This window comes from Aythya marila (genome assembly GCF_965140915.1).
Source record: "Aythya marila genome assembly, chromosome: 27".
Lineage (NCBI taxonomy): Eukaryota > Metazoa > Chordata > Aves > Anseriformes > Anatidae > Aythya > Aythya marila.
Genome location: NC_139068.1, coordinates 4364990 through 4392474, shown reverse-complemented (window position 1 = coordinate 4392474; position 27485 = coordinate 4364990). Strand labels below are relative to the sequence as shown.

The window sequence follows — 27485 nt, the reverse complement described above, 5'->3', positions numbered from 1 at the left end:
CCCGAGCCCGCCCCGGAAAGGGCCGAACGGGGCCGAACAGCCCCGAAGGGCTCCGAAAGGCTCCGAAAGGCTCCGAAGGGTTCCGAAGGGTTCCGAGGGGTTCCGAAGGGTTGCGGAGGGCCCGTGGCCACGCCCCTTCCCCGCCGCCCGGGGCCACGCCCCTCGGCCGAGCCGCTCCGGAAAGAGCCGAGCGGCGGCTGGGGAGGAGGGAACGGGAGAAGGGAGCGGGGGCGCCCCCTGGTGGCGGGAGAGGGAAGTGGCGCGGCGCGGGGCGGTACCGGGCATGGGGCAGTGCGCGGGCAGCGGGCATCGAGCACCGGGCACTGCACCGGGCATTGAGCATTGCACCGGGCATTGCACGGGGCTTGCAACGGCACTGAGCATTGCACCGGGCATTAAGCATTGCACCGGGTATTGCACGGGGGCTGCATTGAGGCATTGAGCATTGCACCGGGCATTGCACGGGGGCTGTACCAGGCACTGAGCATTGCACCGGGCATTAAGAATTGCACCGGGCATTGCACGGGGCAGTGCACGGGGGCTGCAACAGGCATTAAGCATTGCACTGGGCATTGCATGGGGGATGCACTGGGCATTGCACGGGCGCTGCAACAGGCATTGCAACGGGCATTGCACAGGAGCTGCACCTGGCATTGAGCATTGCACCAGGCATTGCATGGGGGATGCACCGGGCATTGAGCATTGCACTGCGCATTGCACTAGGCACTGCACGGGGACTGCACCAGGCATTGCGCTGGGCATTGCACAGCGGCTGCAACGGTATTGAGCATTGCACCAGGCACTGAACTGGGCACTGCACTGGGCATTGAGCATTGCACCAGGCATTGAGCAATGCACCGGGCATTGCAATGAGCATTGGGCACTGCAGCAGGCACTGCATGGGCATTACACGGCACTGCAGCAGGCATTCATTTGCACCATGCACTGCAATGGGCTCTGCAATGGGCACTGAATTGCACCGGGCACTGCATGTGCACTGCAGTGGGCATTGCACGGGTGCTTCAACGGGCATTGAGCATTGCACCACGCACTGCAACAGGCACTGCAGTGGGCGTTGTATGGGCACTGCAACAGGGACTGCAAGGGGGCACTGCAATGGGCGTTAAGCACTGCACCAGGCACTGCACGAGGATCCCCTCCAGAACCCACCCCCTGCCCTCATCCAGCCTCATCCAGCCTCTCTGTTTCACAAGACCCCACACCGCAGCACGTCCCAAGGAACAATTTTAATACAACATAAAACTTCCCGAAGGTAACAGCAAGACCGGTGCTCGGCACAGCCCAGGAAGACAAGGTCCCATCCGCTTTTACGACATTTTCCATAAAAAAAAAAACAAAACACCCTTCGCACGCCCCAAGAGATGCGTCGCAAGAAAAAAGGGAGACAGAGGGGAGGAAACGCCGAGCCTTGTCCAAAGAGCCTGGCACGAACCACACGCACACGAAATAATCCAGTGAAATACGGAGCCAACGCTTCGGGGTGGGAGATGGCACCGAGGGGCCGGAGCGCGGCGGCGTGGCCCTGTGCATGCAGCAGCAAAGGTTAGAGCATAGAAAACGTTAGAAACCGGGGGGGGGAAAGCACTGGGCTGGCCCTTGGTCCGTCGGGAAGAGAGCTGCGGGAGGAGAAGTTTAGAAATTACAGGTAGAGCAGAGCTCGCTTGGGTTGTTTTTTTTTTTTTTTTTTGAAGAATTTAAATACTGTGGTTTTGTTTTTTTTTTTGAAAAATGGAAATATTGGCTTTTCATGAAATGCATCAACCATACCGAGTGAATGCCCAAAGGTACATCATGGCAGAATAGGGAAAACTAAAAAAAAAAAAAGACTAAAAACCCTGTTCTTTGCATCAAATTGCTGAATCCCAAGCAATGGTCGGGCCGGGTTTATCCTCCCCAGCCCCGCTCCGCTTGGGAGATGATGGAGCAGGTTGGGAGAGCGGGTTGGGGCTTTCTCAAAAGGAATCATAATAAAAAAAATAAAACCCTTACACCTGCCACGGGTTTATAAAATGACCCCCACGGCCCTTGGCACGGGTTTTGGGGGATTTGGGGGATTTTCCTGCAGGAGCAGGGGGGCACCGGGGGGGGGTTCATGGAGATGGAGGCGACCCTGAATGCACATCTGCCGAGGGGAGCCCTTGGCTTCATTGCTACTTGGAAAACCTGCCCTGTGACTGCATTTTGGGGGCTTTTCCAGCTGAAAGTGAACAAACGGGGAAATTCTTTCGGTTAGAAAACGTCGTGTCATCGGGACGGGGGCCGGGAAACACACGGGAAAGGCTGGGACAGCTTGGACCCTGCAACGCCTCTGTTTAGCTTATAAAAGTAATAAATTAGTTCCGAGTTTTTGCATCGAGTCCTTTCTATTCACAAAGTTTCGGGCCCTGCTGCCGGGGAAACGCCACCGCCGCGCCGAGAGCCCCCGCGACAGAAATCTTGGGCGTCTCTGCAGTTAGTACAAAAGGCAAAGCTCCGGATCTCGGCGCGGTCTGGAGATAAAAACCTTTCATCCCACGGCGCAGCAGCACGGGACCCAAATCGGGGAGGTTTTAGGGGATGCCCCGTGCCGGTAGCCCCGAGGGGGCCCCGTCCCCACAGGTCCGGTGGTGCCGGTGGCCGTCCCGCCGCGGCAAGGCGATGCCGGCGGTGCTGTCGGTGCTGAAGAGGCGGAGGGGGTAGGAGGCCTGGCATTCCCAGCCGGCCACCCCCGGCTCCTGCTCGTCGCTCTCCGAGCCCTGCACCGCGATCTGCGGCACCCGGCTGGCTTTGGGCTCCGTGGGCCCCGTGCCCGCGCCCTGCCCGGCGTCGTTTTTGGCCCCGTCCTCGCCTCCCGGCTCGTCGAAGCTCACTTCTTGCACGGCTTCTTGCTTCTTGAAGGAGTCGCGGCGCTCGGAGAGGTTCAGGCGCCTCATCACCACCATCTCCTGCTCCGCCGGCCGCGAAACCGCTCCGTAGCCGTGCTCGCCGGGGTACAGCGGGACGGGCGTTTCGCCCTCCCCAAAAACTTCCCCGGCTCCATCCCGCAGAGGCATCTCCAGCCCCAGTTTTCGGCCGCCCCCGGTCTTCTTCTCGGCCAGGTATGTTGCCATCTTCTCCGCCGACTGCACGCGCTTGAGCAGGGGGGAGCGGGGGCACTCGGCGCTGCGCGGCCGAGCCCCTTGCCGCACGATGGTGGGGGGGGACAGAGTCTTGCCTTGGAAGGGGTGGGAGGGTTTGGGGTGAGCGGGGAGCGGGGACGGGGACCTCTGGGGGGACGTCGGGCGCTGGGCGCAGGCGGGGGTGCAGGCGAGGGGCGAGGGGGGGATGCTGCTGGTGGATTTGCGGCGTCCCACCTTGTAGCGCTGCCCGCTCAGCTTGGGAGCCAGCCCGTGCAGGGTGCTGGGGCGCACGTGGCCGGCGGGTGACGTGGGGGTGCTGGAGGAGGGAGAGGTGCTCTGCGGGGACACAGCATCTGCCGCGGGGAGAGAGAGAGAGGGAGAGAAGTCACCAACCGCTGGGGATGCCACTGTCCCCGTCCCCTCCCCGGGGGAAAAAAGAGGATCCCAACCCCGCATACGTGGTGGTCTTGGTACCTGGGGGCAGATCCGGAGCGGGGCTGCGGCAGGGCGTCGTGGGACCCGGGGACAGGCTGTGTGTGGGGGACTCCGGGAGGCTCTCGCTGGAGGACAGCGAGTGGTGGAGGCCGGAGGAGAAGCTGCGGCTGGTGTGCAGCACCGTCGACTGCTTGGAGATCTTCTTGAAAAGGGATTTCCTCCTTGGAAGGAAGCGCACGGGGAGGTCGGTCACAAATTGGGGGGGAGAAGGAGGCACCCTTGGGGCCTTGGAGATGCTGCTGCCAGCTCTCTTTGAAGCCTGCAGACCTAAATCTGGCGGGGTTGTGCTCCTCCACCTGGACCTCGTGTTCCAGCTCCGGGACACCGGGACCGAACGGGCCATTTTATCCCCCCCCGGTTTATTCTCACCTGTCCTGGCTGTCCCTTTTCCTGCTCTTCTTGCTCCTTCGGGCCATCCGTGTCTTGGAGCTGTTTTTCCGGGCAGGGCCAATTTTGATGGAGGTGTTCTCCAGGGCAGTGGTCCTCAGGGCTACTTTATTGCCACTCTGCGGGTAGGAAAGGGGTCATTACGGCATGCTGGCCCCAAGCACCAGGTTTTAACCCCAAAGAGCTGTCTGCAAGGCAGCTGCGAGCCCCACATCTCACAAACATCACCCCCAACTCCCCCATAAGCTAAACCCTGCGCTCTGCTGCGTTTCACATCCATTTGCTGGGTGGCAGCTCCGTGGCGTCGGCGGCTCTGCTGCAGCACCGTCAGATTTCGGGATTCCCACGCTCCCAAGGGTCAGGGATAATTTGCTGCTCGGGCCTGACGCGCTGGTTTGAGCAAGTTGGGCGAGCAGAGCGAGGTGCCTACCTTCAGCAGCAGCTCCACAACGTCCCGGTGCACCAAGCCCAGCACCGACTCCCCGTTGACGTGCGTGATGAGGTCTCCAGCTCTCAGCCCTGCTTCCTGCGCAGGGCTCCCTTCTTCCACACTCTGCAACAAGAGAGCCAGGCTTTTGCTCGGACAAAACCCACACCTGTGGTGTCCCAACGGTGTCACCGGTCCCCGGGGCCACCTACCCAGACCATGTGGTGCACGGCGTAGACGTCGCTGTCCCCCATGTAGACCCGGATGGCTCGCAGCGTGAAGCCGTACTTCTTGCCCGAGCTGTGGATGATGATGGGGGGCCGCAGGCTGGTGATGGCCAGGGAAGAGTCCCGGCTCGGGGACGAGTCTCGGGAAGAGGGGTTGGACGAGAGCGAGTGGGGGGAGATGGGGCTCATGAGGGCACCGCTGCTGAAGTCATCTGCAAGGAGAAGAAGGAGGCTCATGCCCGGGAAGCCACGCAGTGGCCGCGGTGGCTGCAGAAACCAACAACGAACCTGACGTGATGATGAGGGACAGGGCCGAGACGGAGGCGGATTTGGGCACTCGGCTGCCGGGAGAAGTTCTCGGTTTCTCCGTCCCGTCCTTCTGGCTGCTCAGCCGGCGGCTGCTGCCTGGCTCCAAGCCCCTGGGAGCTGAATTTTTGGTGCCGGTGCTGTTGCTCCGCAGGCGGATGCGGTTCAGGCTGACGAGATCAGCTGAAAGGGAGGAGGAAGGAGGTGGTAAAATGGCTGAGAATGGGCCGTTTGGACCCTCTACAGGCTTCAGGAGAGCATGGAGAAGCCACCCAACACCATTAGGGACCCTGTCCGCCCCCAAACCCACGCACCAGATAACGCTGAAGTCTTCACCGCCGTGCTGGACCCAGCGTCGGGATCTCCCAGCACAAATTTGGGTCGCTCTGGCTTGGCCGGTGCCACGCAAGGGCTTTCATCTTCCGAGGAGAAGGCAAATTTGGGCATGGTGTCCAAGCTGTAGGTGCTGGTCAGGGCGGCGGGGCTGCGGCTGCGCTCGTGCTGGGAGGTGTAGGGCGTGGAGCTGCAGGACGTCCAGGACCGCAGTCTGCAGGGAGGGAGCCAGAGGGCGCAGAGCACCCATAAATGAGTGAGGAAAGGTGATAGGAAAGGTGGTCCTGGGTCTCTGCAGCACCCCAGGACAGGTCCCACTGACAGCATCTGATGGGAACACCTTGTGCTCGCATCAGAGTCCCCGTCCCAGCACTCACCGGGGCTCTGCGCCCGACAGCCGGCTCCTGTCCTCGTCTCCCGAGTGCCGGTCCCAGCGCTCCCCCCTGTCCTCCTTGTCCTCGCTGTGGCTCCGATCGGAGGATGAGAGGCTGAGGTTGGAGTGCGTGGCCAGGTACTCGGAGCTGCTGTACACCTGGGGAACAGGCGAGAGGTCAGAACAGAGCAGGAATACTGCTGAGGGGGGGTCCTGCTTGTGGGATCAGCTCCCTGGCATCACCCCGCTGGGGTTTTAGAGGACGGATCAAGCACCTTGCTAAAGCGATGGGAGCAGGAGGAGAACTGGCCGATCTCCACGGAGGATTCCTCGTCGTTGGTTTCTTCGTCCTCCGAATCCAAGTGGCGGTACCTCTCGGAGCGAGCTGAAAGCAAGAGCACCAGCGGTGAGGGCTGACGTCCTGCCACGAGGGAACAGGAGGCGTCAGGAACCCCGGGAACGTTTTGGGATGAGAAAGCAACGCTTTTGTTAAGGTTGAGCAGTGCAGAAACAGATTTACATCTGTTTTTTGCGACTTAGCTCAAGGTGTAAAATGACAGGATTCACCCAGGAGATTTTCGTCTCCTGCTGCAGCATCGGCCCTGCAGCGGGGCCAAAGGATCACGGGGGCAAGGGGCTGGAGGTGGCCTCACTGTCGAAGTAGCTGGTGTCGTCCTCGGACTCCAGCTGGGGGATGAACTCTGCCTTCTGCCGCAGGAGCCCGTTCCAGTCCAGGTGGAGGAAGAAGGCATGGTGCTTCACCTCGTGTGCACCCCCTGGCAGGCAGAGAAACCCCCGTGAGGAGAGCACATCCCGAAACGTCCCCAGCCCCAACAGCACCATCTCCTCTCCCCCAGGATGGATCTGTGCCTTGCACCGTGTCCTTAACACAGCAGGACACGCTTTATCACACAAGCAAGTGGCTTGATACGATTGCTACGGGTGCCTGGTGAAGCCCCAAGTGCTGCTGAGCCTGGAGCTGCCTCGAGCCCATCCTAGCACACGTACCGGTGCCCAAGCGCTCGAGCGGGCACTGCCTCAGCAGCCGGGTGATCAGGTCCTGAGCATCAGCAGGAAGAGCCTCGTCCCCCTCCGGCCACATGATTTCATCTGCAACAAAAGGGGAGGTGAGCGCGGAGCCCCTCGGGTGCAGGGAGCAGCGGATGGGGGCGAGGGGCTGGGCAGGATGAGCAAAAGGAGCAGCAAAACGTGCCGGCGGCTGCGGGCACTCACCGCTGATCACCTGCCCGAAGAGCTCCTCGGGGGTGTCCCCGAAGAAGGGGACGCAGCCCACCAGGAACTCGTAGAGGATGATGCCCATGGCCCACCAGTCGACGGGCTTCCCGTAGCCCTGGATGAGGATGACTTCTGGCGCGATGTACTCGGGCGTGCCGCACACCTGTGTTAGAACCAGCGTTGGGTGCTGCTGACACCTCCCCAACAACCTCTGCACCGGGCCCCAAGCCTGTTTCGGGTGCCAGTGAGGGCCACCCTCGTACCTGCTTGTCCATGAACTCCCGAGTGTCCTTCTCCATGTGCCCTTCGTAGAGGTTGGTGGTCATGTTCATCAAGCCAATCTTGGACAGGCCAAAGTCCGTCAGCTTGATGTGGCCCATGGAGGTGATGAGCAGGCTGGAAGAGAAGGAACCACCTCGTTGTCTTCCTCTCCTGGCCTGGAGCAGCCCCTCTCCCTCCCAGCCCAGCCCCTGCCCCTTTGTGGGATCAACCCCTGCCCTCACTTGTCGGGTTTGAGGTCGCGGTGCACGATGCCGTAGTTGTGGAGGTACTCCAGCGCCAGGACGGTCTCAGCAAAGTACATCTTCGCCATGTCCACGGGCAGCGGGCCCATGTTCTTCAGCAGCGTGGCACAATCCCCCCCTGCGGGAACAACACGGCTGCTCCTGAGCACTTGGAAAAGACGGAGGGGTCTCCAGGAAGAGTTAGGCAGGCTCCCAGTGAGACCCTCCCATCCCTCCTCGGAGCTGCAGCTCTGCCTGAGGATGAGGCAGAAATGTTCTCCTAGGTGAGGCAGCCACCACCTACATCAGGGTGGGACTGGGGATGACAGCAGGGCTTCCTTCTGCTCCCCGAAGTGAAGCAAAGCAGGAGCCATCAGGATGGCATCCTTAATACTCGGACACCTGGCTGTTATCGGGGTCTTTCCACTTGTCCCCTCTCCTTGCTGCACCACCCCAAGCGCCCCGCTCACCTTCCACGTACTCCATCACCATGCAGAGGTGTCGCTTCGTCTCGAAGGAGCAGAACATGCTGACCACGAAGGGGTTCTCGGCGAAGGTGAGGATGTCCCTCTCCACGAAGACCTGCTGGATCTGGTTGCGCAGGATGAGGTTCTGCTTGTTGATCTTCTTCAAGGCGAAACGCTGCCGCGTCTCCCTGTGCCTCACCAGGTACACGGCCCTAGGAGAGAGAGAGCCACCAGACCTCAGAACACATTCTCCAACCTCCGGCACCGATCCCACAGCACACGGGGCTTGGACAGGCAGGACGAGCAGCAGCTAGGGTCAGAAACATGCAAATTCAGCGCACGTGGGCTTGGAGGTGTCTGCAGGTGGAAGCAAGGCTTGGAAACTACGAGCACGCTGCCAGGAGGTCTGTTTGCTGCACGGCAGGGAAGGATGCTCCAAGCGTGCCACCAGCGCCTGCCCAGCCCTCCCAGCTCACCCGTAGGCCCCGTTGCTGATCAGCTTGATGGTCTCGAAGTCACCCTCGCAGGGTTTCCTCCGAGGAGCAGTGACCGAAGGCTGGCTCTGGAAAGAGGCAGAGGGGCTTTAGCGTGCCCGTGGTGCTCCGTGTGCCCCCCCGTGCTGCTGGCAGGCAGGAATTCACACAGAGCTATGGTGTGGAGGGCAGCAGGATGGTGCTGGGGGCACCGAGTGGGACACGCGTGGGGACATGCAGCTGGGACCCTGCTCACCTCGCAGGTGTCATCGTTCTCTGGCGTGATGGTGTTCCCGCTGTCGAAGTGGTCCAGCTGCACCATTTCTGCAGAAGACAGTGACGGTATTCACCTTCTTCATGCTCAACCTCACTTTATCCCAAAAGAATCCCCCAGCTATCACCTTCCCTCCAGTCTCAGAGATCCCGCGGGGGGGTTAGCTACATGCTTTGTTCAAGCCATTGTCTGGAGAAATTCAGGTCGGGGCATTAGGAGGTTAAACCGGAGGTCAAACATTTACATAATTCTCTTTTTCCCATAGTCATTCCCGTGTTCTTCAAGGATTATGGTTCCCCCCCCCCCCTTTCCCAAAGCCTTGGCTTCCTATGGATTAAGTGTTCTTGAGATTAATCTGCTTTGCTGAACATGTTGGGAGCAATAATGAGAGGCTGGGCTGGCCTGGAGGCTTGGCTGCCGTCCTGGACCTGCAGCCCAGCCGGCTCCAGCCACTGCCTGCACCTCCTCGTGCCTGTCTGTGCTCACTGCAGCAGGACGGGGAGCAGGAGGGGCTCACGGCCCCCTGCAGACCTCACCCCAGCTCTTCCTTACCCTCCAGCGGGTCCTTGACGAGCCCCAGCTGGCTGATGATGTAGCGGGGAATGTCGGTCTTTATTCCCTGGCCGACTTTGGCGTGTCCCTCTGCGGCTTCCAGGAGGTGATAGAACTCCTCGGGGTCAAACTCCTAGACGGGGAAAAACCCAGTGTGGTCAGGGAGTGAGGCTTTGCCAAGTCCGACCTTCCCTCTGAGCTCCACAGTGAGCGGGGCACAGGCTCTGGATGCTTGCTGGAGACAGCTGAGCGCTCTGCTCCTGGCTCTAGCATCATTCCTCCAAGCACGAAGGGATTTTAAAACCCCTGCAGCCCATGGCCTGGCTTGGGAGGAGAAACCTCACAGAGAGCACACCAGCAGCACGCTTCAGAAAACGCTGGAACCACAGCAGGTATGAACAGCCAGCGTTTCAGCAATTCAGCACGACGCAGCACAACGAAACCCGGGTGAGAAGGTTTGCAAAGAAGTTCCCATCCCCATGCTCTGCTAAGAAAAACCGGCCTCTCCCCTCCACGAAACAGCTCTAACTCTGAGAATGGGCTCAGCTCATCTCGGCAGCCCAGGCTGCGTGTGAGCAGCGATTCCCCCGGGGGACCCAGCAGGGTGGAGAGAAGAGGCTCTTCCTAGCGGGACTCCTCCTCCGTGGAACTGACCGTGGAAGACAAACACCCACGGGGAGCTGCAGCGTCTTACCAGGCACTCCAGGAGGCGCGCAGGACGCGAGATGATTATCAGCAGCTTCCTCACCAGCTGGTCAATGAACTTCACTTCCTCGCTCTCCGAACGCTCCTGAGCCTGCCGGAAAAGGGGACGGAAGCCTGGAGTCACCGACGGCCTCGGGAGACGGCGCCGGGCAGGGAATTGCCCCCACTCACGTCTCTCAGCATCTTCTCGAGCTTCTCCTGCAGCTCCATGAAGTAGCGGGAGGTGATGAGAGCCCCCTGGGACTTGGCCAGGCAGTCGCGGGCCAGCTCGATGATCTGGTGGTGGATGAAGCCCAGGACCCCGTCGGCCAGCGGCAGGGTGCTGCTTGGAGAGAAGTTCCTGATGGTGTCCTGCAGCCGCTCCTCCATCTGGGCCGTGGCCTGCGAGGCAGAAGGGATGGTGACACCCATGAATGCATGTCCCCGTGCCACCTCCAGGCCTTGTGCTGCCACCTCCCACTGCTCCAACCTCTGGTCCCACCTGGGACCAGCCCGCAAAAGCCCCACCAGGGTCTCTGGAGACGGCTGCCTGCACGTGTGACGACGCAGAGCCGCGTGTCCCTGCCTCCCTGGCTCGTTCCCACGTCCCCGGTGTCCCCCAGCACCCCCCACATCTACTCATGCATTTCATTTTCCAGCACACTGATTTTTCCGGAGGAGCTGTCAGGATGCTGTGGGGCACTGATGCCATCGTCCCCCTTCCCCCCCCAGGCCAGGGTTACCTTGGGGAACCGCTCCTTGTAGACATGGTTCATCATCACCACCTCATTATCAAACGTTCCGCTCGTTCGTCCAGGGCTGCGGGGTGGGAAAGCCGGCTGCGTTACGAGACCGAGGCATTTACAAGTATGCAAATAGCTACTGCCCCCGGAGAGCTGCTGCAATTTGTCCTCTCCTCGTTGTCCCTGGTGTCACAAGCCGTTAGAGCCCGTCCAAGCGGAGCGCTCAGCCTTGGGCCAGGAGCTCCAGCACCATCGGGATCACCTGCGCTGGTTGGGATGTCCCTGGGGTCCCCATCACCGCACGCCTACAGCCACCAGCAGCTCTCCCCTTCCCCAGTTTCAGCGTTTCCATCCTGAGCAGGGGGTGCCAGCCCCACGCACGTCCTGACAGAGCCTGGTCAGGCCCTGGGAGCGCCGACCTCCTGCAGACTCAGCTCTCCAAACCCAAGTCACCAGAAAAGCCACAGGCATTTTGAAGCCGGGCCACCGGAGCTGCGTTAGTCACTTGGCTCCAACCAGCCGGCTGATCCTCGGCTTCCTCTCGTGCCATCGTTTCTGCTTCAGCCCCTGCCGTGATGTCAGTGGCAGAGACAGCAACGACAAAGCTGCTGGAAGGACGCCGAGACTGCAGCCGGGTACCCGCAGCCCTCCCGGATCCCACAGGTTGGTGCTGCAGTTGCCCTTTTTGCAGTTCACAAGCCACAGCAGAGAAATCCCAACCCATCCCCACCTTCCCCGCAGCAGGCACGGGGACCTGCAGGAGAAAGCTTTCTTTTCCCTCACCCGACGTTGCTCCTCGTGCCACCAGCACCAGGGCCGTAATCTCATTATGCAAAGCAAGCGGCAGGAGCAGGCAGCCACTCATTAACCACTGTGTAATAAATGCCATAACGAACCCCCGACTGGCTCGCTCAGGAGCTGAGCCCCAGCTCAGCACAGAGCCCCTGCTCGTGCTTCGCGGCGCTGATCGCAAAACTGGCGTTTCCTCAGCGGAAGGGTCGCCACCTGCCAAACCTGCCAGCTAATTAATCTGCTTTTAATGAAATTGCAGCCGAAAGCAGCAGCAAGTCGCCTTCCCAGCCCTCCGAGCAATTTGCGGAGCCCCGGGAGAGCCGCAGCTCTGCCTGCCCACCTGCTTAAGAGCAGGCTGGGGAGGTGCGGACGTGCCTGCGGTGCTTGGCTTTTGTTAAAGGAGGCAACGCTTCCAAAGCTGAGCACGCAAACGGGCTGCTTAATCCCCTAACGGCCGCTCAGGCCGCTGGCCCTGCGGCCGTGACATCTGATAAAGTGCCCTCGGAGCAGATGCCACCACTTGGGCTCCTGCTCTGGGGTCCCCAGGTCTGCCAAAACCCCGTGGATCACGCGGCAGGAGGCTGTGAAAGGGCAATTTTGGAACAAATGCTGCTTTCCCCAACCTCAAACCAAGTAATCTCATTTTTAAGTGTCATCCTGACAGCCAAGGGACTGCTGGAAAGCAGAGCCTAGCTGCAAAAGCACGGAGTTTTACCACTTCTTTACAAGGGGAAAAAACATATCAGGGTCAACCCCATGGCTAAGCAGGACCAGGATGTCCCAGGAGGAGCTCAGGAGCTGGCAGAAGTGGCCAGAAGCGGGTCCCTGAGCATCATCACACCAGCACAGGTGGTTTCTGTACCTCAGGCTCCTGGATCGTGGGCGCAGGCAGGGCGAGTGCCGCCCGTCCTCGTCCGTGACGCTCTCCGTGCTGCGGAAATGCTTGGAAAGGAAATGCAGCTCGTCGGGGGTGGGCTGGTACGGCAGCTGGTGCAGCCGCTCCTGGGAGGACGAGGACGACTGCAAGGAAGGACAGACACGGTCAAGAAGGTCAGGAGACGGGTCGGTGCCTGGCAAGCAGCAAACCCGCCGGGAAAATACGCCTCGAGCCTCTTAGTAGACTGGAAAAACTGATGAGCATTGCTCCATGTGCACCTCCTGCGCTCACTGCGTGCAACACGGGTGGCAGGAGCTGGCTGGGACTTTGTGCACTGCCTGCACCCACCCCAAAATTCAACCTCTGGCTCCGTCCAGGGCCTGCTCCCATCCACCTGGGGCATCCCCAGCAGCTCCTGTCCTGCTCTTTCTCAGCACAGACGTGTCCCGTGTGTATTTCAATGAGATGCAGCAAAGCTTTAACATGCAGGAGGAGCTGCTGCCATTAGCGGGGCTCTGCAGCGTTCCTAAAATTAGGAACACACGACGCAGCTGCTGCACGTGATGCTGCAGGGCTCGGGATTCACCCAAAGCTCCCAAAGCACTTTGCTTCTTCTCGCCTCCTGCCCCAAGAGAGCCAACCTTACCGAGACGGTGGAGCTGGGGGTGTTGGTCCCATAGCCAGACGAGGGCAGCGAAGCCAGCGACCACCTTCTGCCATCAGCCCTGCAAGAGCAACGCACGCCTGTCACACGCTGGAGAAAACACGTGAATGCACGCGCAGAAATAACATCAGGATGAGAAGGATGGGAAAGAGGACTGCTGTTGGCTCCTGTGAGAAAGCCCTGAAGCCTCTTGCCAGAACGGGATGAAAATGGGTGAAATAGTGGTGGTTTTGCACAGTTCATGACCCCTGGGTGAGGTGGGCTATTCCCTCTGTGACGGGGACGCTGCTGGGGTGGGGAACCCGAAGCGATGGCAGCCACAGCCCCACAACAGCCCTGCCCTGCTGAGCCACGCGCTGCACTCGAGCGGCTCCGTTTCCAAAAGGGAAAAAATAAAAAGTGAGAATCTGATTTTAATTGGAGCAAAATCCTAGCTCCTGGGACTTCGTTCTGGGAGAAATCAGGATTCCTAAGAACCCGTGCAGGGCGCACACGGCCAGCAGAGCCTCGTTATAAACAGGAAGGCAAACGCTCGCACGTAGGCGAATGCTTCCTCTTGGACACGTTTCCAACGGAGCGGGTCAGGATGAGGCCCTTCACCTCCCGGCGCCGTTTCCCATGCGTGCAGGACAGGGCCACGATGCAGGGGCCGAGGACGACGGAGCTGGCGATGCGCTGGCTCCTACGCCACGGGGATGTCCGCAAAGCCCTTTTGGCTTTTTCCTCCAATACGAGCGTGAAAACTAAACACAAGCCTCCAGGTTTTTTCCATGCGCCAATCCAGGGGTTAACGTCATCCGTCTGCCCCCGTGCGTGAACTCCAGCACGAGGAACAGAGCGGGACAGAATTTGGGGCTGGGGGACAGCGTGATGGGAACGGGGATGTTTCTCTTCCCGCAGCAATCCCTGCAGCCCTTCTGCAGCTGGGGATCTTCCCGCTAGGGATGCACGGCACGGACAGAAGGAAGGGGAGCGGGGACGTGCCCAGGTGGAGCAGATGCTGACACCAAAGCAGCTCCCCTCCACAAAACCCTTCTCCCAGCCACTACTTGCCTGTCGGTCCGAGGAGCATGGCTGGAAGGCGACGGGAAGCACCGGTCGCAGCAGCAGGGCAAAAAACAAAACCAAAACAAAAATCGGGAGGAATAAGAAAATCATTAAGACCAACAGAACAGCCCCAATTTGTGGATGGTGGTGGTGATTAGGGCAATGAGGCGCTCACCTGCGGGCGAAGGGGAAGTTGACAGAGGTGCTGGTGGAGAAGTTACGTGGGCTGTCCAAGGGGCTGCTCCCGGCTGCAGGGGAAAGGGAGAATTAATCACAGCATTCCCTACACCATCCCTCTGCTGCCTCCTGGAAAAGCCACCAAGCACCCAGGCAGCACCCGCAGGGCCCTCGCTGCCCCCCCAGGATATCGGGGTGATTTGGGGCGATGCCCAGCCCAGCCTCAGCACTCCCCTTACCCGTCGGCACCGAGAGCGGCGAGAGAGGACGCGAGAGGGTCGGAGAGGGCGTCCCCACCACCAAGCTCTTCCTGTTGCTGCTTCGGCAACTGGGGAAGGAAAAAGAAAAGGGGATTCATTTGGGAAAGCAAAGCACAGGTCGGGCTCAGACACGTGCGGGTCGCTTGCAGGCAGTGCCCTGCAGCCCCAGCTCCAGCTCGCTCGGGTGGCAGCGAGGGGACACGGCTGCTGTCACCGCATTGATCACGGATTTGTGTCCCCGGGAAGATCATGTCCCCGGAGAAATGCTGCTGGAGAAGGGCTGGCAGTGTTAGTTTGGAAGCCAAACCGTCTCAGCAAAGCCCCGCTTCTGGTTTTGGCCTGCCGGGAGGGAAGATGCATGCGGGCTGTTGGGCAAGAATAGAAAAAGGGATCTAAAAGGAGGAAGCGACAGAAATGCCAAGTTGCTTCAGGCCACTGCCAGCCCCGCTGCGCAGCGTGGAAAATGCCCCTGTTTCCTACATCCCTCGTGTCCCTCGTGCCCAGGGGGAGGACAGCCAGGCCCTAAACCCCCAGCCCCACAGAGAAACCCCGCTGCCTTCACCAGGCTGGCAGCATCCCCGTCCCCTCTGCTCTGCCTGTCGGTGCTGCACTCGCAGGGTGCTGTGCTCCTCCAAAGCAGCTCCAGGAGGCAGCCACGTGTGTGACAGTGCAGGACAGAAAGCAGCACCGTGCACGGCTCCACGCTCATGGTTTTATCACCCCGTCCCGGTGCTGCTCGGGGTCTGCACGCCAGCACCCACAAGGAAACAAGAGAAAGAGCACGTCTGCAAGCACGAGGTCTCTGTGTCATCACCGACACTCGCGCCCTCCACACGCACAAGACTTCAGTGCTCCTCGCAGGAATTTCATTTTTGCTTCCTTTTGCTGCGAGCCACGAGCTCAGGGCTTCCCCTGCCAGCGGGGACCTGCTGCTTTGCTGCCCACCCACCCACGACGCTGCTGCAGCCCGCACACAGCCCACGTGAACCTGCTTTTAAAACGCCCCCCCCGGCCCCACTGAAGCTTTCGCCCTGCTGGGAGGGAACATCCCCAGAGCAGAGCAGAGGCTGGGGGCAGCTCGTGCACGCACGACCGAAGCCGTGTGGGTTTTGTGAACGCCAGGCCGAGGACGAATCCCCATGAAAATGTCAGAGAGCCGCGTTCCAACCAAGTAGGTCAGGCTGCGGTTCCTGCAGCCGCGCTTCCTCCGGCTGCACGTGCTGCACGGCGCCGCCGAGCTGCCTGGCCGCGCTGACAGCACCTGCTAAGGGCCGTGGTTTAACAGCCAGGCACAGGGGCACAGCCCCGGGACAAAAAGATGCTCCCCGGGTCCCAAAGGCACGAGCAGCACGGGCAGCACGAGGTGGTTCCCAGCAGGGAAGGGCTGATTTAACCCAGCATTATCCAGCGTGCTTTTTTTTGCCTCCTCCTCTCAAAAAAAAACCAAACAGGGTCCACGTCTCTTTTGCTCGAGGTCCAGGGTGCGGGGAGCACCCCAAAGACCCTCCTGGCCCCTCCGTTTGCTTTTGCAGCTCACGCCCAGGACCCAGCTGAAGCTGCAGCACCGCCGGCTGCGCGCACCCTCCCCAGCACCCATGGGTGCAGCAGCAAAACCGCAGCACCCAGCTGTGCTGTGCCAGGCCGGGCCGGGTGCACGAGGCACCACGAGCCAACGTGCTCCGCTGCCAAGCCAACCCCGGCAGATATTTATCAGGCAGAACTGCAAGATTTGGTGCAGCTCCCCTCTTTCGCCCTGCCAAGGTGCGGATCTGCTCATCCTCCTCTCGCAGGAGGGGACCCCGAGGGGACGAGGGGCGGTGGGGACAGCGCGGTGCCGTTCCCGGCAGCGCCGCAGCCCCGCGCGGGAGGTTTCATTTTGGAAGTGAAAACAAAAATCTTCGGCTAAGCAAGTTCCAGTAATCTTGACACAGGCAGAGGCTGCTGTTTCCTGTTTCCGCGCGCTCCACCCTCGCTGCTGCAACCATCTTGCTCCGCTTTAACCCTGCTCTGCCTGATGCATCAGCTCCGGGCTGCTGCCCATCCTCTGCAGCACGTAAACCTCGGGCTAAAAACCCAAGCTCCCGAAGGCAGGAGCCGGGGCTGAGGTCCAGCCCATGCTGCCAGCGGTGCCCCCGGTGCTTAATGCACGCTTGGTGCATTTTTACCAAACATGGAGTGGAAAATCGCCGTCAGCACCCCCGGAGCCGCTCGGACGCGGGGACACGCTGCCTGCGCACGGCATCTCCGAGGCTGTCACCATCCAGTGCTTTGTTTTTGTTTTTTTTTTTTTAAAAAAAAGGATGCAGGAAGCGTGGGACAGCGGCCATGACCCCGGAGCCTGGAGAGAAATAACGCCTCACCCGGCCCCGCGCGTGATGTCCCGGCACTCGGGGTGATGCTCACCCCCGGGGACAGAGGCAGAATCGTAAAATGTCCCGAGCTGGAAGGGGAAATGCTGGCCGTGGGCAAGCAACGGGGCCGTGGGCATCCTGCTCCTGTCCTGCGGGATCGAGTGACGTGTTTTGGAGAAGGATCAGAGAGTCGGTGACTAAACCCTTCCAGGGCAGTAGGGCAACGCGTGTCAGATGCCAGCCAGCGCTCGTCACTGCCCGTGGGGTGAATAACAGGGCCGAGCTGCCCAGAGGGACCCCCCTGTTAGGGCTGGAAAAGCCCAAACCTGGGTGAATAAATAAATAAAACCTGGGTAAATCCCTGATTTATCCTGCCCAGCGTTTCTGGCTCCCTACCCCGTGGGCTTCACGCGGGACAAAGCCCCTGCCGGTGGCACGGGCACTCGGTTCCAGCGCAGCACGAGGCAAGGGTCGGGCTGATAAGGGCACGGGCGCCGTCTCAAAGTACAAACCACCAGCTCAGCTCCCAGGATTAGGAACCCTCCCGGCCTTCACGTGGCCGTGGAGAAAAAGTCCTCCGAGCCCCACCAACAAACGCACGGCGCTCGTGTGCCTGCCGACACGGGGAAGTGCCACGGAGCTGCCGGGCCATTTTTGCTGGAAAAATTCCTTTCCAGTGGGATGATTTTGCTCTTAATGTCGAACCAAGCTGCTGCACCCAAAGTTTCCGCGCCAGTGCCCAGGGCGATTTCTTCTCCGCGATGTTTGAGACCTCCTGGGATGGAGGCTGCGGTGGGGGATGCTGTGGACAGGGTCGCAGTGGTGAAACGCCCCGTGCTGCCCGGCACAGGCTGTGCACAGCAATCCAGCACCTCCTCAGCACCACCACGAGATCCAAACCTCCCGCCTCGTGCCTCCCTGCAGAGCCTGGCCCCGTCGGGTGCTCGCCTGATCCCCTCCCCGAGCACCAGGCCTCCTCCCCAAACCCTCGCCGGGCACGGTGGCACAGCAGGCCGGGTCCGTGCTTCTTTTTTTCCTTGTGCTGAGAGAAAACAGCTCAAAAAGAAAGGAGATGGGGACAAATCTCTGCAGGACTCCCCGCTCCCTAAGGAAACGGCGCTGCCACGTTGAGCCGAGCGCCGTGTGAGCAGCAACGCAGGAGCTGAGCGGCTCCGCACCGTGCCGGCCGTTTCACCTCCCCACCACGAGAAATTCGGATCCCTCAGACCCTACGGGGCTCTAAACCACCCCAAACAACACCACGCGTGTCCTGCGTGCCGTGAAATAGCCCAGACCCCGCTCTCGCTGCGGGTTTTAGGAGGAACAATGAAGGAAGAGCAAACCCCGTGCACCTTCGAAGCACCATCTCGGATGCGCCCTGCAATTACGCCTCCCCACCAGGCTCCCCCCACGGGGACGGTGCTCGGGCAGCACCCACGTGTAGGGACGGCCGGGACGCCACCCTCACCGCCCCTTGTCCCCCGACGGACCCCGACCCGTGCACGAGGCAGCTCCCGGCTGCGATTCCCCCCGCCAGGAGCGACGCAGGCGCCGTCAGCCCCGCGCCGAGCGGCTTCGTTCGCTAAGCAACCAGCGGCGCTTTGTTCGTGCCAGTCCTACGAGCAACAGCACGGGGGGGGGGGGACCTCGCCCCCAACCCAACGCCCCCCCCTCTTCGGCCCCCGCACCCGATTAGCACCGGTTTTATATCAAACTGCGGGGTTCTCGTGGGGTTCTCGCCTGGTTCAGTCCCGTACCCCAAATCTGGAATCTGGGGGTCCCCGGCATCGGGCATCGCACACGTCGCACCTCAGGGGGGGGGACATCATCGCCTCCCCCCGTTGCCAGACCCTAAATGCCGCCCCCTCTATGGCACAGGGTTCCCAACCAATGCACCCCCCTCTGATGCACCCCCCCCCCAAAACCTTGCCCCGCTGGCAGGCACCCCCGCCGTGCAGCTCTCCCAAATAATGCACCCCCAAAGGGTGCCCCTAGGGGACAGCCCCCCCCACACACCACGCGCCCCCAGGTGCAACCCCTGCTGCAACCCCCCCACCCAAATCGTGCACCCCAAGATCACAGCCCCAGTGCAACCCCCCCCAAACCACGCACCAATTCACCCCCCAAAAACCATGCACCCCCAATGCAGCCCCCCCAAACCACACATCTCCAACGTACCCCCCCAAACCACGCACCCCCAAAGCATCCCCCAAACCCACACATCTCCAATACAGCCCCCCAAAACCCCACACCCCCAAACCCCCCCAAGCCACGCACCACCAGATTACACCCCCAGAGCCCCCAAACCATGCAACCCCAAGACCCCCCCAAACCATACACCCTCAGATTACACCCCCAGATCCCCCCCCAAACCAAGCACCCCCAGATCACACCGCCAGAGTCCCCCCCAAACCAAACACCCCCAGATTACACACCTAGAGCCCCCCCCAAACCATGCAACCCCCCAAACCACATGCCCCCAGAGCCCCCCCCAAACCATGCACCCCCAGATCGCACTCCCAGAGCCCCCCCAAACCACACAACCCCCTAAACCATGCACCCCCAGAGCCCCCCCAAACCAAGCACCCCCACATTACACCCCCACATTACACCCCCACAGCCCCCCCAAACCCAACCCACGCACCCCCAGAGCCCCCCCCAAGCCAAGCACCCCCCCATTACACCCCCAGAGCCCCCCCCAAAAAACACACACCCCTAGAGTCCCCCCCCAAACCACACACCCCCAGATTACACCCCCAGACCCCCCCCAAACCACGCAACCCCCCAAACCCACGTGCCCCCAAAGGCCCCCCCAAACCAAGCACCCCCCCATTACACCCCCAGAGCCCCCCCAAAAAACCCACACACCCCCAGAGCCCCCCCCCCAAACCGAGCACCCCCAAACCTCCCCCTCAACCCCCCGATCCCCCCCCCCCCTCCGCGTTCAGGCCCCGCACCTCTTGGAGCGCTGCAGCAGGGCCCCGGCCGCCCGCTGCCCCCGGTAACCGGCGGGAGCGGCCCCCCAGCAGCTGGGGTCCGACATCGCGGCCCGGAGGGGCCGGAACGGGGCCGAACGGGGCCGAACGGGGCCAAACGGGGCCAAACGGGGCCGAACGGGGCCGAACGGGGCCGGGCCCGGCGCCAGCACCGGGGCCGGGCCTGGGCCTCCCGCCGCCGCCTCCCCGCCGCGCCCGGCCCCTCCCGCCCGGCGGCACCGGGGTTGCCATGGAGACGGCCCCCCCCCCCCCCCGCCGCCATTACCGGCACCCAACGGGGGGGTGCGGTTGCCGTGGAAACGGGAGGAGCCCCCCCCCAAAAAATTGGGGGGGATTGGGGATAACGGGGGAGTGAGGGAGGCCCCCCCCCGCAGGGAGATGGGGTGCTGGTAGCTAGGGGGGGGCAGGTTGCACCCCAAAATGGGGTCGGGGGTGCTATAGAGATAGGGCATCACCCCAAAATGGGGTTGGGGTTACTAGGGAGATGGGGCTGCACCCCAAAATGCGGTCGGGGTTGGTGTAGAGATGCGGCAGCACCCCAAAATGGGGTCGGGGGTTACTATAGAAACAGGACATCACCCCAAAATGGGGTCAGGGTCAGTGTAGAGGTGGGGCTGTACCCCAAATGGGGTCGTGGGTTACTATAGAGACAGGACATCACCCCAAAATGGGGTTGGGGTTACCATAGAGGTGGGGCAGCAACCCAAAATGGGGTCATGGGTTACTAGGGAGCTGGCTCTGCACCCCAAAATGGGGTCAGGGTTGGTGTAGAGGTGGGGCTGCACCACAAAATGGGGTTGGGGGTACCAAGCAGGTGGGACAGCACCCTAAGATGGGGTTATGGGTTACTATAGAGACAGGACATCACCCCAAAATGGGGTTGGGGTTACTATGGAGATGGGGCTGCACCCCAAAATGGGGTCGGGGTTCCACAGAGGTGGGGCAGCACCCTAAAATTGGGTCAGTGTTGGTGTAGAGGTGGGGTTGCACCCCAAAATGGGGCCGTGGGTTACTATAGAGACAGGACATCACCCCAAAATGGGGTCAGGGTTACTAGGGAGATGGGGCTGTACCCCAAAATGGGGTTGGGGTTGGTGTAGAGGTGGGGCTGCACCCCCAAAGGGGGACAGAGTTACCATGGAGATGGAGCAGCACCCCAAAATGGGGTCGGGGTTGGTGTAGAGGTGGGGCTGTGCCCCAAAATGGGGTTGTGGGTTACTAGGGAGATGGGCCTGCACCCCAAAATGGGGTTGGGGTTACCATCGATGTAGGGCAGTTCCCCAAAGTGGGGTCAGGGTTACCATGGAGATGGGGTAGCACCCTAAAATGGGGTCAGGGTTACTATAGAGACAGGACATCACCCCAAAATGGGGTCGGGGTTGGTGCAGAGGTGGGTCTGCACCCCAAAATGGGGTCAGGGTTACCATGGAGGTGAGACATCACCCTAAAATGGGGTTCGGTTATTATAGAGACAGGACATCACCCCAAAATGGAGGCTTGGGGTTAGCATAGAAAAGGGGCATCACCACCAAAATGAGTCAGGGTTACTATAGAGACAGGGAATCACCCCAAAATGGGGTCAGGGCTACTACAGTGATGGAGCATCACCCCAAATGGGGTCAGGGTTACCATGGAGATGGGGCAGCACCCCAAAATGGGGTCAGGGTTACTATAGAGACAGGGAATCACCCCAAAATGGGGTCAGGGTTACTATAGAGACAGGATATCACCCCAAAATGGGGTCAGGGTTACCATGGCAATGCAACCACTGCTCATGCATGACCCCCCCCCCCCAAACCGGGGCTGGAGGCCCCAAAACCTGCCCCCAACTCCCCACCACGGACACCCCCGGGGGGCTCCCCTTAGTGCCTCCCCCTGCACCGGGTGCTTCGCCCCATGGGGCCGCGAGCCCGGGGGGTTCCCATATGGCATCCCTCCCCCCCCCCCAAACTTCCTCCCGTGCTGAGACGGGGACACCCCGCACAGAGACCCAGTGACACAAATCCCGGTGCCCGGCCTCATTTTTTCGGCTCCCTGAGTGGGTCAGGTGCTGGCACGTCACAAGCTCAAACCCCACACGGGACAGCATCACCAAACCGGGCTGAAAATTCCCCAAATCCCCACCCTGACGGGGCCGGGATGCCACCAGAGGGATGTCCTTGTCCCCGGACTGTCCCCCACTGCCCGCATCCCAAAAAAGCAGCCTGGCCCCAGCACCCACCCTCCCCGCAGCCTCCCCTCTTGCACCCCGGCCCCAAACGTCCCCATAACCCCGAGCATCCCACAAGAAAGTGACACGGCTGGTAAAGAGGGCACCGGGGGTTTCCCACGTGGGAGGAAGGCACCGTCCCCACTGCCAGCAGGGACATCCCCCTGGTCCCATTTTGAGGTGATCCCCCCAAAAAATGAGGCTGCTCAGGGGCCGAGCTGAAGCCACCTCAGTGGTGATCCCATAGGGGGTCCCCAAAATGGACCGGGGATGCTCAGAGGCCAACCTGAAGCCCCCACAATGGCGATCCCATGGGGTACCCCAAAACGGAGCCACCCACAGCAGACACCAACTCGCTTTTTGGGGTGACAGACCCCATCTCTCCTCCTTTCCGCCCACCCCGGGGTGTCCCTGGTGGGGGGAACCCACCTCATCGCCCCGTCCCCTTTCCCTGCTGGGTCCCTCTTGGTGTGGGGTGGGGTTTTGGGATTTGGGGGGGGCTTACCTCCAGGGGTGCAGGGTTAGTAACGGGCTGCAGGGGCTGCAGGGGCTGCAGGGGCTCAGTAGGGTCGGGCTCTGGCTGCTCGGGGACAGGCTGCAAGGCAAGGGCATAAACGGGACCCGGTGCCTCGGGGACCCCCCCCGGGGTGACACCGGGAGGGGGAAAGGGGCTGGGGACAGAGGGATGAGGGATGGGGACGGGAGAGGGGAGAGCTGCAGGGGGGCAGCGGGGATATGGGGGGCCAGGGATGGTTTGGGGGGGGCACAGAGGGGAATGGGGGCTGGGGGGGGGGAGATGGGGTCCTCACTGGGTAGTGGGGGTGTGGGGTGGAGGGGGGAGGGAATGTGGGGGTCAGGGGTGAGGGGATGATTGGGATTAGGGGATGCTTGGGATGAGGGGATGATCGGAATATGGGGATATTTGGGATGAGGGGATGCTCAGGATGTGGGGATATCCCATTTGGGATGAGAGGATGCTCAGGATTAGGGGATGTGGAGGTGAGGGGATGCTCAGGATTAGGGGATGATTGGGATGAGGGCACATTTGGGATGAAGGGATGCTCGGGATTAGGGGATGCAGGGATGCGGGGATGCTCGGGATGCCGCCGCCGCCGGCATCCCAAACCCGGTACCGGTGCCACCGGCAGCCCCGACTCACTCCAAGGTCAGCGAGGGGATCTTCAGCCGGTCCCGCCGTGACTTCATGCCGCCCCGCTCCCCTCCGCTCCGCTCCTCACCGCTCCGCTCCCCGCGCCGCCGCCGCCGCCGCCGCCGCCGCACCGGCAGCCCCCGCGCTGGGCGGCTCCCGCGGGCGGGCGGCGGCGGCGGCGGCCCCAACCGGGAGCCGGGCTCGGCCCGCCGGGCCCGGGCCCGCCCCTGCGGCACGGTTCGGCTCGGAACGGGTTGGTTGGCTCGGTTCGGAGCGGCTCGGAACGGTACGGGAAGGTACGGCACGGTACAGCCCGGTACGGCTCGGTTCAGCCCGGTACGGCTCGGTACGGCTCGGTTCAGCCCGGTACGGCTCGGTTCAGCCCGGTACGGCTCGGTACGGCCCGGTACGGCTCGGTACGGCCCGGTACGGCACGGTTCGGCACGGCTCGGCAGCCCCCCAGCTCCCAGCACACCCCTCCCAGCCCAGTCCAGAGGCTGCTCCGTTCTGGGATGTGCCCCGGCGCCGCCGATGCCCGCACATCACAGCCCCAGTACGGCCCCAGTACGGCCCCAGTGCCCTCCCCAGCGCACCATTGGCACGGCCCCTGCACGCGCCGTATCCCCCAGTAGAGCCGGCACAGCACCAGTACACCCCTCTGCTCCTTCCACAAGACCCCAAAGCGCCCTAAAACGCCCCAAAACAGCCCCAACAAACCCCAACGCAACCTCAGCGCAGCCTCACAACCGCCTCCTGCCGCACACCAGTCCACCCCAGTGCACCCCAGTACAGCTCAAAACACCCCAGCACACCCCAACATGGCACAGTCCACCCCAGTATGCCCCAGTCCACCCCAGTAAACACACACATTTTGGGACCCTCCAGTATCGGGAACACGGTGATGCCACCCTAGGTTTGGGCACCCCGCGCTGGCATCCAACGCCCGTCCCCACTGACCCCGGGGGCTGGTGACGTGTCCCCAAGCCCGTCCCCCCCCAGTGACACCCCCGTCCCCTGCCCGCTGGACTTACGCTCTCCCTCGGCGCGGCAGGCTCAGCTCCTTCTGCAACGAGAGAAGCAAAGAGCGGGGTCAGGGTGGCCACAGGGACCCGGGGGGGGTGAGCGCGGGGGGACAGCTCCTTCCCAAATCCCCGGGGCTGGTGGCACCGTGGCCAAATCTGGGCACACAGGCACGAGGACAGCAGAGCAGGAGCAGCGCCGAGCCACCAGGCTGCAGCGTGACCCCGGGGGGTGGCCGTGCCCCGTCCCCATCCCCGTCCCCCGCTCCCCAGGCATGGGGAGCAGCCGGTGCCCCCCCCATGTTTATTTTTCCAGCCACCAGGAATATTTCTCGCACGAGCTGTTTGCCTGCGGCTGCTGCAACGGGGGCGAAGGGCAGCGGTGCAGCAGGAGCACTGCCTGCTCCGTCCCCCTGGCATTTTGGGGTCCGTCGGGGACCCGGCACCCCCCACTTTGGCACGGCGTGAGCGTGCCAGCACACACAGCCCCGTGCCGGGCGAATGCCCACCGCTGGCCTCATCCTGCACCCACCGCCCCCCTGCCCCTAAGCGGCTTAAACACATTCCCAGCATGGCAGCACCCACGGGTGGGGGCTGAGCGCGCGCCGCTGCGGGGGCGAGCCGTGTCCCCCACGCAGCCGGGGTGCCCGCGCGCCCGTCCCGCTGCCCACGGCCCCCGTGGAAATCCCGGGGCTGGGGCGTGCGGTGATGCAGCAGCATCGCCCTGGCAACGGGTGATATCACGGCCCCGTGCGTGGGGACGCGGGATTTGGGGCCCACGGGTGCTGGTGAGGGACGTGGGTGCCCTTCCCGGGGGGGTGTGGGTGCCAGCAGCACTGGGTGACCCCAGACTCGGGCTGGGAAAGGGGTTGTGGGGTCCCCATGTGGAGCAGGAGCCCCCCAGCACCCTGCTGTCCCCAGCACCCAGGCCCATGTTGCCACCTGAGCACAAGTAGGGTCACCCTCGGGGTTTATTGCAGGCAGGACAGCAGGACAAAGGACAGACCCCCCCCAAGTCCCCAGAATTAACCCCCACTCACGGCACACCCTCCCCACCCCATTTGCAGCTGTGTGGGTGCAGAGTGGGCCCACAGCACCCAGCACCCATCGCTGCTGGGGGCTCTCAAACCCCGCTGCACCCCTGGGGACAGCCACAGCACCCTGCAAAGGCCCCAGGGACCCTTGTGGGGTGGCACCACGGGGCCAGCACCCTCAAGGTGCCCAGAGAACCAAACCCGCAGGGTGCTGCCCCCATCCACAGGTCCGGGTGGGGGCCAGGATTAAGCTGCTCCCTGCAAGGACGGCATCAGGGACGGCACCGGGGGGGAGGCACTTTGCTGCCCAGCATTTTGGGGTGACCCTTCCCACCCCTCCTGCTCCCCCCAGGGACCGCAGGAGCACCCAAGCGCGATGCCCGTGCCGAGAGCCCGGAGCCCCGTGGTGGTGCTGTGGGGGCCGCAGCCCCCACGCACGATTTTTGCCCGGTGCTGCTGAGCGTGCAGCGGAGCACGGGCGCCCCGGGGAGCTGCCAGCTCGAATGAAGGCAGCGCCGTGCCATCCTCCAGCCGCCCCGACAGCTCGGCCTGGGCCCGCGGGGCGGCCGCGGCTCCTTCTTGCAGATGGGGACGGAGGCGTGAGGTCACCCGGAAAATCGGTGCTGAGCCCCCGGGTTCAACGCTCAGCCCCCCCCCCCGGTCCCTGCTGTGGTTGTCTCCCCTCTGAGAACGGCAGCGGGTGCCCAGGGTCCCTGTGGGAGGGGGCGCAGGGATGGGCAGGGAGAGAAGGGGCCCTTTGGGGTGCTCAGTGGGAGCCCCCAGTGCAGCCCCCGGGGGATACGGCCCCGTGCTGGGCTCCGGTCCCATCGGGCACGCTGCTCACCTGCAGCACCCACTTCTTGCACACTCACAGCACCCACTTGCACAGGCACAGCACCCGCTTCTTGCACACCCAGCACCCACCTCTCACCCGCAGCACCCACCCCGTGCCCACACAGCACCCACTTCTTGCACACGCACGGCACCCACTTGCACACACCCAGCACCCACCTCTCGCACACCCAGCACCCACCCTGTGCCCACACGGCACCCACTTCTTGCCCACCCAGCACCCACCTCTCACCCACCCAGCACCCACCCCGCGCCCACCCAGCACCCACCTCCTGCACACGCACACACCCAGCACCCCCCTCTCACCCGCAGCACCCCCTTTCCCTCCCACCCACGCTCCCAGCACCCACCTCTCGCCCCCAGCACCCACCCCTCGCACCCACACGGAGCCCACAGCACCCACCCGGAGCCCCCAGCACCCCCCATCAGCACCCACCCCGGCACCCCCTCCACCCTCGCAGCACCCCCGCAGCCCCTCGCCGCCCCCCGCCACCTCCCCGCTCCCGGTGCCCGGTGCCCGGTGCCCTCCCCGCCGCTCACCTGGAGGCCCCGGCGCCGCAGGATGCTGGGCTCGTCCATGCCCGCCGCCGCCTCCCGTTGCGCCCGCTCCGCCCGGTGCGCCCGGGCCGCCGCCTCCCGGTGCGCCCGGTGCGCCGCCCAGCGGCACGGGGCTGGCACGGCACGGCACGGCACGGCACGGCACGGCACGGCACGGGGGTGGCACAGCTCTCCTGGCTCGGTACAGCCCGGCACGGCTCGGCACGGGGTGATCTGGCTCAGCCCGGCACTGCGCGGCGCGGTGTGACCCAGCCTGGCACGGAACGGTTTGGCATGGCACAGCCCTGCGGGGCTGCGGCACGGCTTGGCTGAGTTTGGCACGGCACGGGGTGGTGCTGTTGTGTGTGTTGTGACATGGCACGGCACGGCACGGCACGGCACGGCACGGCACTGCATGGTATGGCACAGCCTGCCGTGGCTTGGGACAGTCTGGCACAGCCTGGCACGGCCTGGCACAGCACGGAACGGCATGGCACAGCCTGGCACGGCATGGCACAGCACGGAACAGCCTGGCAAAGCATGGCACAGCATGGCACAGCCTGGCACAGCATGGCGCAGCACTGCACAGCCTGGCACAGCACGGCACAGCCTGGCACAGCCTAGCACATCATGGAACAGCACGGCACAGCCTAGCACAGCCTGGCACAGCACGGCACAACACGGCTCGCTTTGGCACGGCACGGCTCGGTGCATCCCTCCAAGAAGGCCAAGGCTGCAGTGCGTGCCCGCCGCAGCGGGACAGGGCGTCCCAGCCCACCCAGCACAGCCACACTCCCGTCACCGCCGCCCTCTGTCCCCGAGCGAGGCGCACAAGGGGACGCTTTCTGCGGGGACAAGGGGGCTCTGTGCAGGGCCCGCGGTGCCACCCGGCCCCGCCGCCCCGGGGTCATGCGGCCGCGC

At 62.9% G+C, this 27485-nt stretch overlaps 1 protein-coding gene across 1 annotated transcript; it reads right to left on the bottom strand.

The window, feature by feature from the left end:
• Positions 1-1240: 1240 nt before the first annotated feature.
• Positions 1241-26606, bottom strand: MAST3 (microtubule associated serine/threonine kinase 3; the record flags this gene model as incomplete). The annotated part of the gene is made up of 29 exons (XM_082779874.1): positions 1241-3472; positions 3594-3775; positions 3984-4120; positions 4432-4554; positions 4641-4867; positions 4944-5144; positions 5276-5508; positions 5672-5826; positions 5943-6052; positions 6321-6443; positions 6676-6777; positions 6901-7066; positions 7167-7299; positions 7407-7545; positions 7877-8085; positions 8350-8435; positions 8603-8670; positions 9173-9305; positions 9867-9968; positions 10049-10258; positions 10600-10675; positions 12254-12411; positions 12915-12993; positions 13986-14006; positions 14155-14227; positions 14396-14484; positions 22478-22567; positions 24154-24185; positions 26568-26606. 29 exons carry the CDS (start codon positions 26604-26606, stop codon positions 2571-2573), a joined length of 4398 nt encoding a protein of 1465 aa, XP_082636000.1. The 3' UTR covers positions 1241-2570.
• Positions 26607-27485: the final 879 nt, after the last annotated feature.